The following is a 12,217-nucleotide window of genomic DNA, read 5'->3' as shown; positions in this document are numbered from 1 at the left end:
TTTGAGCATCTCTCCGGGTCGAACCAACTAGGTCTCACTCAAAAATACACAAAAAATGTCCAGTGGTTTAGGAGGAGTTCAGTGACATACAGACAAATATGTATATATATATATATATATAGAGACAGAGAATTGTAGGAACTCACCGCTTAATTCTTCTATTTTGTAATATATTTTTACTTGAGCCAAACTTGTTTCGTCATACAGAGATTTATTAGAATCTGAATACTCTAATTACCGCCAAAATGCATGAAATAAAATTAGTCGTATAATATTAATTATTAGGTAATATATAATACGTTTACATGCACATTTGAAGTGGGCCTAAAAACTAAAGTGGTTTAATCATGCATCATGTAAACGCTTTAAAGCGACTTTAATAACATAAACCGTTTTCATTTTAAGGCAATCGAATATGTAGTTGTTTAACCAAATTAAATCAGTTCAGTAAATAAAGTCGGCTGTATTTTTGCACATGTAAACACTTATTAGTTATTATTGATAATTCATAAGTATTCAATATGATAATGGAGCTGGAAGAAATATCAATTTTATGGAATAATGAATTTTATAACATACCGATTTAATATTAAAGACAAATATGTAAACAAGTCAGGAAATATAGGTTGACTCATAAAAAATTCGGTTTAAACTAACGACGGCTCAACTCGTATCATGTAAACGTAATAGACGTTATACGGTAACTCTGCATGAGATGACAACTACTATAAGCTCTTAAGATGCGTTTACACGAGACGTGAATCACGAGAGTGAACCATGCTTTCGAAACCACGACATAAGCATTATAGAAACAATGCTTGATTTTCAGGCGTGAGATACGAACGAAGGTGGCGCGACGTGGTTCATTTTCAAATAAATCGTGTAAATGCAGCTTAAGATTGTAGACATAATTATAAGTAAACAATAAGAGAAGAATGCACATCGATATTCATTGTAGATTAGATCTGTACTCTATCCAACGAGAGAACACGCCAATTTTTCGCATTTTCGCGTGACACCTATATTCGATAATTCGAGACTAATTCCACCATTTCAGTGTGATGTATGGGATACGCAGAAATGCTGATTTTCGTTGGACAACGACGTTATCTTATAGGAGAGTGTCTATATTAAAACACATCGTAAACATATTGTAATATTATAATACTATACCTTTATATTTATATTACATATCGGGATATAAATATATCATGTAGCTCCATAATACATTAGTAGTGTGAGCGATGACGTATTAGCATTAACGATATAACTAACAATGCTATAAAATATTGGAATGCGATGTTTATGCTTAAGAAAAAGCGGTATTCTTTGGATCAAGATTTTATGAACTAAATATATTTGGATCATCGCATATATTATGATAACATAATATGTGAAATTTCCAGATTAACACGAGGTGATCTTCAATCGGGTGACTTAGAGTATAAAAAGAACCCATAAACTCTACATTAAGCAAACGTAAACTTAAAGAAAAACAACTAGGTATGATCTTTGTGGCAGCTAACACAACTTTTATGATAAATCTTTTTTGTACAAACTATTGTAGTTTACATCTGAAGATCTTTTCCATTCATCAACAGTTCCGTTATTGGTTTTTCTTATATAAATCATTGGTAAATTAATAATATTACAAACTCTGTATTTTATAAGTAGGTAAACATTCAATAGTTCTACACTAAAAATAATCTCAATTACGTGTAACGTTATGGGATAAATTCATATTTTGGTATGAGTTATATGTATATTATTTACAAAATTACCTACTTATAAAGGCCATGAGAACATTTAATTAAGAGATTCATATGGCATGCATCGGTGCGTGCAATTATAAGTATAAGTGTATGTGTTCTCGTGAACACTATCTATTTTTTTTTTATAGTTCTTTTATTTAGCTTATAAATATTGGATATACTTTATATGCTGCTTATTAGACTCTTTGAGACCAGGACATTTCAGTGAATTAACAGAATGAGTCTATATTATGATGAAAGGTTAATGAATAAAAGTATTATATTTATTGAGATAAAAAAAATACAGGATTAAATATATTGTTATATATTGTATAATTGTATTGAATTGAGTCCTACGAAAATTTTTTACTATCAGCATTGGGTCAAACGGATATCTTCTTTTGTTTAGTCAGCAATTTTTGTCACACTCTTCATGATTGAGAACAATGAAATTGCCTAAAGTCACATTATTAGACGATCATTTAAAAATAATAACACTTGATTACATTTGTTTTTATAGCCTAAAAGTTCAACATTGAAATTCGTCATTCAACAATTTTTAAAATCAAATTATTTTTTTGTTTTTCACTCGACTTATACTTTATAATGTACACTCCATTATTTCTCACTCCTCATTAATATGTGTTAACGAAGTATTTGGCAAAACTATGGTAATTTTTAACAAATATACACTAACAAACAATTGACAAATATACCTTATCGTTGACTATCACACATCGTTCCAAGTTCAATGGATTCATTTCAAATATATTAAAATAATAAAATGGACTCAATTCAGTTTTATTATAACCAAACAAAATATAATATTCAAACACCGATAAGGTTACCAATAATTGAAATGTGGTATTGAGAAAAAATGAGTACAAAATTACGTTTGAAATGTATAAACTTCTTATACATTATTAGGTATGAAAAATACTTAAACTCTCAAATTTCCAGATTTTTTTAAAAACACTTTATAATGTATTTGTTACGTACCTACGTATAAATTAATTATGTATAAACTATGTACAGCGTATCGCACGTTCTTAGCAATATCTAACGAATGTAACTAATAAGACTATTAGTGAAGACATTTCCACGAACATCCCTGTGAACGTGACCCGTACGAGCATCGCCGCACTCAGTGTGGATCCGGCGATCCCCGATTCATTCCAAAAGAGGAGAACGCGAGAACGTTGGACAGAGGGACCAGCCAATCCAGGACCAGCGATACTGCCGCTAGACGTGTATCACTAGGTGCATCTAAAACCCACTGTCCCCAGAGACGTATTTAGGGGGGGGGGGCAGAGGGGGCTTGGGCCCCGGGCGCCAAATTTTGAGAGGGCGCCAGCCACCAGGCGTCAGAATGGTAGAATCTTAGAAAATCGTAAAATAGTTATTTTATATCATTGTCATGTCAAAATCATAGACCTATGATAATTTTTTTACAACAAATGGTAAAATAAATAAAGGAAGCTAAATATTTTTCCATCAGTATTGATTCTACTCCAGACATTAGCCATGTAGATCAACTATCATTTATTTTTCGGTATGTTCAATATAATGGCAGTCCGGTAGAAAGGTTTTTAGGGTTTTTACCCAATTCTGGTCATAAATCTGAAGAATTAGCAGATGCTGTATTTTTAGTTTTAGATTCACATGGATTAGATATAAACAACTGCCGTGGTCAAAGTTACGACAATGCATCTAACATGTCTGGTACATACAGGACTTCAAGCTCGCATTAAAGAAGTTAATCCTTTAGCTACATTTGTACCATGCTAGGCACACAGTTTAAATCATGTTGGTGAATGCGCTGTAGACTGTTGTAGAAATGCTTCTGAATTTTTTAATCTGCTTCAAAATATCTATCAGTTCTTCTACACATAGATGGGAAATACTTTAGAACAATTTAACTAAAACAGAAAATGTGTCACTTAAAAAAACTATCAGGTACCAGGTGGTCAGCAAGATCTGATGCAAGTATTAGTTTAAACAACAATTGGAATGAAATAATTAATGCACTGTCTTTTATAAAAAATGATAAATCAGAAAAATCAATCACAAGATCAGAAGCTAATGGACTATATTTAAAATTAGACTGTCTTGAAACAGCTATTATGGCCACATTATGGGGTGATATACTAGAAAGATTCAACAAAACTAGTAAACAATTGCAGTCAGTTGAGATTGATTTAGAAACAGTGGTATGTTTATACGAATCGTTAATTCGATATGTATTAGATTTAAGGAGTATGTTTGATATCTATGAAGAGAGAGCAATTAATAAATCGGGACACAAAACATATCAAGAAATACTCAAAAGAAAAAGAAAATTAACTGCAGATGAAAAAAGAGTAGGAGAAATAAATTTTGAAATTCGAGACTCTTTAAGGATTAATACTTATTACGCTATTATTGACAATCTACATTCTGAATTAGAAAGAAGAAAATTCTACTATGATGAAGCCAATAAAAAATTTAACTTTTTATTTCAAATAATAAAATTATCACCATCAGAAGTTTATAAAAAAGCAGAAATACTTCAAAATATATATACAAATGATCTTTCGTCTTCATTTGGTAACGAGTGTATACAATTTAGAAGCTATTTAATGAGCTTAAGTGAAAACATAAGACCTAAAACTGTAATGGATATTTGTAAAATGATCGGAACTGAAAAACTTCAAGAACTGTTACCTTACGTAGATATAGCATTAAGGATGTATTTATGCTGTCCAACATCCAATTGTTCAGCCGAGAGATCATTTTCAGCATTAAAGAGGGTTAAATCTTATTTGAGGTCGAGAATGACTGATAGGTATTGAAAATGTTTTTGTTTTTAATAATCACCCCATATCAGAGTTAACTGTTATTATTAAAAGAGGGCGCCTCTAAGGAACAGTGCCCCAGGGCGCCAAAAACATAAATACGTCTCTGACTGTCCCCCCGGCCGCTTTTGAGAGCCTGCCTTCCCGGGTCAGATTCACGATAGCAGTCGCTTCATAGCAAGACACTATCCGTGGTCGACCCCGTACCGCACATTGTACCCCCTTGTACATAAAACCCCAATGTATGGTAGGACGTAACTTATAGTGCGACGTGTCTTCACGCCGTATCCGGCAAGCCCGCTTTACATAAAAATGTTAAGGTCTTTAATATTTAATACAAGGTTCTTTTAACTTACAAGAAATAAAAAAAAATTGTCTTTCGAGTCTTAATAAAATATTTGTATGAGCGTCTAAAGTTTACATTTTTAGGAAAACGGAAATTTACGCGTAAAATACTAACTTCACCTCAAACGATTTATAAGTCTTGTTATAATCCAAAAGTACGTCGTAAATATGAAATATTCACTCTGCTGTATAGTAGGTATCGATCATAGGGTAGGTCACGGGAATGAGTGTGTTAAATTTTTGTATGCAATGATAGGTATCATTGTATACGAAAAACGATTCTGAACGGAGTCAAATAATTTAAAATATAGTCAAAATTTGAACTTTAAATGCATATAAAAAAAAAATTGTTTCTATGTATTTTTATTATTTTTTAATTACTTTTGTCACGATATATCAGGAGCCTTCTATTAAATTTTCAAGCTTTTTTACCCAACAAATACATTTTTATTGATATTTATAGAAAAATAAACTAAAAATATTGGAAATTGAAAATGTCCGTAATAATTGTTGAAAATAAATCAAAACTTTTAGAAGATTGTATCGTGTATAGAAAATGCTAATATAATCAACCAAATTCATTGATATTTATAGAAAAAACCTAAAAAAAATTATAATTGAAATTGTCCTTATTAAAACAAAATGAGAAAATTGCTATACATTACAAATTGAGTGAATATCTGATTTTGTTAAAATATGACCTTCAACCTCTCATAAAAATTTAATTTGACTTTCTTGTAAACATTTTTTGTTTGATAAAGGTGGACAAACTTATGAGGAATCTTGTATTAACTTTTCAAATTATAGATTAAAAGATAAAAATGAATGTCTAACTCAAAATAATGTCATTTTTATGTCATTTGTCAAGATTTTAACTTTAAATGTTTATAAAAGAAAAATTGTGACCATGGATTTTTATATTTATATTTTTTAAATATCATTGTAACGCAGTACATTAAGAGCCTTGTATTAAATTTACAAGGTTTTTACTCAACGAAAAGATTTTTATTGCCATTCGTAGAAAAAAAAAAATAAAAATTGAAACTGAATATGTCCGTTAACAGTTCAAACCAAATCAAACATTTTTTAAAATTGTATCGTGTACAGAAAATGCTAATATTATCAACCTGTGAAAATTTCATGTATTTACGGTAATTTGTTCTAGAGTTACACCAGAAACCAAAATCGATTTTGTGGAAAACATGTTTTGCGTAAAAATTCACGTGTTTCCTTAATTTTTCTTTTGTTTGTCTCTGTGCTTTAGAAAACTATTTTAAATTTCAACCTTCCGAATGCACCAACTAGATTCACTTTCCCATCGAACAAGATACTGTTGAAGATATCGAAGCAGTCCTACTGCCCCAAACGTTGATGACAGATACAAAAATTAAAATAAAAAATAATGTAAATAAAAAAATACACATCATTGTAAAATCAATCTATTAACGTGCCCCTCAGAATCTAAAATTTATTTATAATAGCTTAAAACGAGTCAATATATTTTGAAAATGTAATCAATAATAGAAATTGGTAAAAAAACATTTTTTTAAATAATTTTAACTAGTAATACTATTTATGTATTTTCTACTACAATAATTATTTATATTTTTTAATTATTTTTACAATCAGTTAACCTAACGTATCTTTGTAAAAAAAAAACAGACTGTATAAACTAAACATGTTCATTGTTCTTAATAAATTATATTTAATTATAATATACCTAAATAATATAATCTATATAAATAAATATTGAATAATATACATAATAGTACCTACAAATGAACAGAATACATTTGATTGATATAAAATAATTAATTGAAATTCAACATTTGGATTAATGACAATTTATTATAATTAATAACTTAAATTAATGCTAGCGTTCATAGATAGTAGATAACTAATAACTTATAACTAAAGACCGGATTCTCGTGCAATTGCAACTTTTTTTCCTTTGCTTTACAACATAAAAAAACAAAATTATAAATCCGAATCATGAGAAGTAGATTAATTTAAACGTAGTTTTATTTTGCACGAAATTTTACGTTTTGCACTTTTTATTCTAAATTGCACGATTTTGATTTTTGTTGCATGAAATTGCATATTCTGAATTTTTAAAATTAAACTAGATAATATTTCAGTTTTCAACTATACAAAAGGAAAAAGTGAACACAAGCTGATAATATTCTTACAATAATATCAATTTATTAGTGTTTCGTGGTAAAAATAAATGACTGAAATACTAGTTAGATAATAATTTGGAATACCCAGCCATTAGCACTTTAGTTCTGTCTGACTTTGTGTTTGATTGAGTGTCTCTTGAATCGGTTATTGTAGTTCACGTTGGTGTCGTGATTCTTTAATTACGAATAATTTACATAAATAAGTATAAACAAATTTTTAAAATGCCAAAAATTGGGTCAAGTCTGTCGTCAAAAATTAAAACCCCGATATCAAATTACCCAGAGTTGACATTTGATGGGAAATCTGTCTTCTGCGCTTCTTGTGAAAAATCAGTCGGATCTGAAAGGAAATCTCAAATTGATGCTCATTGTAACACAAGTATGAAACAATATCATTTTCATCAATTTTATTTTTTTTTTTTCGTTAGCTATTCACGAGAATCAATTAAAACTAAAAAAAAACAAACGGTAGCGATACAACAGCAAATTACAGATTCTTTTGAAACATCAAACAGCCAAAACCAATTTCATATTGATTTGTGCCAGGCTTTAGGAGAAGCAAATATACCAAATAAATAACGAGAAAAGACAAATTATGGCTCACAAATTTAACTCCGTTGTGAAAAAAAACACAGGTTACGCTCTCATAAAAAAAATACAACGACTGCATAAATGGTAAGAAAAATATGAATGTTGAACAACAGCCTGCAATCGTCGCTTGCTATAAAATGAGTCCTATCACTTCTGTTGAAGTAGAACGAACACTTTCCAAATTAAAAGACATATTGAGTAATAGAAGGCACAATTTTTTTGCAAACAATTTTGAAATGTATAACATGGTAAATTTTAACTCGATAAATAATAATTTTTTTTATGTATGTATAATAGTTAAAATTAAAATTAAATAGCTTAACTCTGTTGGTATGGTTTTTTTTTACACAATGTGTATATTCTTATCAATCTTTTAATTATTTTTTAAATTTTTTATTTCTTAATTATTAATTGCTAATCCTGTATTAGAGTAAAAAACTGGATAAATAAAGTATAATTTAAGGGCTTAAATCAATGTACTTTGAAGGTTTACAAAATGTTGGTAAGTATTAAGTGATTTTAGGCCAAAAATACATTTTTGCACGATTTAGGCACTTAGCTGCGTATTCTTGCAATTTTTTAGTTATTAACTGCACATTTTTTTGATTTTTACTGCATGAAAATCTGATCTTTACTAATAACATTATGGATGCTTTTATTTAGTGAAATGTCATATCTACATATTATTATTATATTTTTTTTTATTGAACTAAAAAATACATCAACAACAAAGGTTATTAGTTTTTAAATATACATAATAAGTGGTTTCTGATTGTCATTAACAAAAAAGTTTAAATTCTATTGTATAGTTCGGTCTTCCTTAGGAAGGCCAATATGTTTGATATGTTTTCGATGCCTGGCCCTAATGCTTCGTTCATGTTGGGTGGAATGTTGAATTTTCTGAGTTCGTCAGCACTCAGTTATTATGTGCTTCACTGTTAGAGTAACCCCACAGACTGTGCATTGGGAGGGCTCCTCTTTGGCCATAAGGAACTTGTGAGTCAGCCTTGTGTGGCCTATTCGGAGACGATTAATTAGAATTGTTTCTCTTCTACTGAGATTCGGGTCTTTCCAGTTTAGTATTGTGTTTTTTATTTCACTGAGTTTGGTTCTTTGTTTTGACGAGTGCATATGCCATTTTATTTGAAATTTGTTTTTAATGTGGGTTTTGATGTCGTCATATGTTACGATATCCAAAAGCTGTATATGGTTGTTAGATTGTGCCGCTCCTTTGCTGCTTGGTCCGCCATTTCGTTCCCTTATATATTTGCGTGACCCGGTACCCATATAAAAGTGATATTTATTCCCCTAAGCTTTAATTCATTGGTATTCTAAGGTACTGGTTATCAGCGAATGTTTTGTTTATTTCAGAGTGAAGGATGACAAGGGTGTCAAGGGTGGAACGAGATCTACGAAATCCGCTTTGTTCTTTAACTATTCATTTGTTCTTTTCAAGGAACCATATGAGCCGATTGTTGATAGTTTTTTCCAATACTTTTGCCATTGTATTTTAAAGGGTGATTGGTCTATATTCTTCCGTTGAGTTTTTGTTTTTTCCTGGCTTTGGAAGTGGTATTTTTATTCCTCATTTCCATTCGCTGGGGATGTTTCCTGTATTCCATATGTTATTGTATATCGTTAATAAATGGTGCTTGGATTTTGGCCCTAAATTTTGTAAAAAACTGTATGGAATTCCATCTGATACTGGACTTTTGCTATTGCATTTGTTTAACACTTGATCAATTTCATTTGTTGTGAATGGGAGATTAATACTTTTCTGGTCCAGGTTTGAGGGGTCTACTATAGATTTGGTTTGTATTCTTTCATTTGGTATTTTGATTTCAGAGATGAATTTCTTATCATACGCTTTATTACTTGAGTTATTTTGGAAAAAGGTGTCTAGCATATGGCCCACTTTTTCTGGGTCTGTTATTGTTTCGTGTTAATTTTTAATAATTATCTCGTTACCTCTGCTTAGGCTTTTAAGTGATTTTATTTTATTCCATACTTCTGATGCATTGGGTTGTGAATTTGGTCCAAAAAGTTTTTTTGTTATGGTTGATGAGATATTTAGCTTTGGCTCTCAGCTGTTTTAACTTGATGAAATTTTCTTGTGAGTTGTTTTTTTTAAATGTTTTAGGAGCATTTTTTATATCTTTTTAGGCCTTTTTGATTTTTTCATGACTGTTGGTTTTTTTAGATATGCGTTGCTGCCAATTGTTTTTTGTGCTGTTAATGTAATTTGTGTTATAAGTTTGAGTGTTGCTTCATCGATGTTGGTCGGGTCAATGTCCCTTAAATTTGTATTTTCATCACATATTATTATTTTTTTTTTTTTTTTTGGTCTTGAAATTTATACAATTTCTGCTTTGACTACTTGGTCATTAGCATATCACATCAATGTCATATCTACATATTATTATCTATGTAAAAAGGGCAATATAGTTACGCGTATAATTGAAAGAAAATATAATATATAACATTAGATAAATATTTTACGTATTTATTTTGCGTTGAGATTGCAATAAAATTTAACACAATGTAATAGATTGTAGTGACACACTTGTAACCTACTGTACAGCAGAGCGGCATCCACTTGCCCACCTTTTATATTTTTAGAATCTGAGCAGAGCGATGAATGTATTGATCTTACAAAGATGTGTGTTTTATTTTTTAATTTGTGTATGTGTACCCAATAAGAGTCAAAATAATGCTTAGATTTTCATTTTCAGTATCTTGTTTGACGGGAAAGTGAATCAAGTTGGTGCTCTGGGGAGGTAAAAATTAAAAATTTCCAGTTGTTCCAGTTTATGGTGTAACATAGATACATGTGATGTTCACTGGTTGTTTATATAAGAATTTTCTAAATATTTTAATTTGTTTTGAACTAATTATGGAAATTTTCAGTTTCCAATTTTTTTAGTTTTTTTTCCTATGAATGTCAATAAAATGTTATTCGTTGAATAAAAAAGCTTGAAAATTGAATACCAGGTTCCTAATAGTAGTTGAAAAATAATACAAATTCATGGTCACAATTTTTTTTTATAATCATTTGAAGTTTGAATTTTGACAAAATACGTAAAAAACAAGAAAATGTGCAAATTATATTATGTTTGAAATGCATAACAGTTTTTATTTTTGAATCTAAGATTTGAAAATTTAATACAAGAAACCTCGTAGGTTTATCTAATTTTATGAAAAAAAAATCTCTACCAGTAATTCAAATTTAATTGTTATGACCGTTTGAAGTTCAAATTTTTACAACATTGGATTTCTCATGTTGTAATATTTCTTATTTTGTTGTAATTAATAAACGAATAACTGTAGTTACTTTAAATGTACACTATATGAATATTTTATCAATTCCTTAGTTACTTCATACAATGTCAAAACATATTGACCCTTTTATGAGTTGTTTACGGACATATTTTCAATTTTCAATTTTTTTTTCCACAGTTATTAATAAATTAGTTAAGACTTAATAGATTTGTTGGGTCAAGAAGCGTGAAAGTGTAATATAAGGCTCTTGATATATTGTTACAATAACAGTTGAAAAATATTCGAAAAAAAAGGACACATTGTTTTTTATAAGCATTGAAAAGTCCAATCTTGAAAACCAAAATTCAAATGGATGTCGCTCTGCTGTATAATAAGTTAGAAGTGGGTCAATGTATAATGGATTGTATTAAATTTGAATTCAATGATATAAAATCATTGTATAAGAAAAACGATTCTGAGCAGAGACGGATTGTCAGTGTGGATGTATTATAACGTTATTTTTTGTTATATCCTGTAAGTTGAATTCATATTATAATGTTATTTTTTTTATTCGTTTCTATGGTGATAAAGAAAGCCTTTGAAATCCCATTTTTAGCGGTTTTTCGTAATTTGTATGTGGTTTTTCCCGTGACATTTAATAATGACTATTAAGAAAATCGAAAAATTACATCTCTAAAGTACCATCTTGATCCGATTTGGGTCTTACTTGCCTTGGTTCGGAACTCCTCAAGTATTAAGATTCTATCGCCTTGGACCCTCTGGTCTCAATGCCACGCTTACAGAACTCCCGGTTAATCTCAACAATATTTAGCTCACCAATGCATTTGCTGACCACTGTAACTATTAAATTTAATTGCTATTATTTACGTAATTAAGGTAAGTACTTTAGATATGTGATTAACGTTGATCGGGCTATCGCTGGCTAAACTGTACTTTCCGATCTATAAATCAAGTTTAGCTCTGTAAGGATTAAGCAAAAAATTCAAAATTGTCCAACTTAGATTGAATAGGCCCTTAATATTTTATTTAAAATAAAAATTAGAATGCAATTATAAAGAACTGGGAGATCAGGATACTTATTGAAGTCTCTTTTAACTCGATATCTGCTAATTTACTTTAATTTACGTACAATTATTTTGTATTAAAATTAGCACTTACCTTACTTCTTTTCGACTGCGCAATGTATGTATTTCATGGCTTAGAAATGAAGACTTCGAACACGTTCAATTTTATAGAC

The 12,217-nt window shown here is 29.7% G+C and overlaps 1 protein-coding gene across 1 annotated transcript; it reads left to right on the top strand.

The window, feature by feature from the left end:
* Positions 1–3,682: 3,682 nt before the first annotated feature.
* On the top strand, positions 3,683–7,689 carry LOC103308262. The gene is made up of 3 exons (XM_008181354.1): positions 3,683–4,222; positions 4,346–4,575; positions 7,539–7,689. Exons 1-3 carry the CDS (start codon positions 3,683–3,685, stop codon positions 7,687–7,689), a joined length of 921 nt encoding a protein of 306 aa, XP_008179576.1.
* The last annotated feature ends 4,528 nt before the right edge of the window (positions 7,690–12,217 follow it).

Source organism: Acyrthosiphon pisum, chromosome X (assembly GCF_005508785.2).
Source record: "Acyrthosiphon pisum isolate AL4f chromosome X, pea_aphid_22Mar2018_4r6ur, whole genome shotgun sequence".
NCBI lineage: Eukaryota > Metazoa > Arthropoda > Insecta > Hemiptera > Aphididae > Acyrthosiphon > Acyrthosiphon pisum.
Note: the sequence above shows the minus strand (reverse complement) of the source record. Positions and strands in the feature narration are given on the sequence as shown.

Coding starts and splice junctions, on each gene's coding strand:
- LOC103308262 (XM_008181354.1), top strand. CDS start 3,683: ATGTGTCACTTAAAAAAACTATCAGGTACCAGGTGGTCAGCAAGATCT. Junction 4,223..4,345: donor GAAAATTCTACTATGATGAA/GCCAATAAAAAA, acceptor TTTGGTAACGAG/TGTATACAATTTAGAAGCTA. Junction 4,576..7,538: donor AGGTCGAGAATGACTGATAG/GTATTGAAAATG, acceptor TTTTTTCGTTAG/CTATTCACGAGAATCAATTA.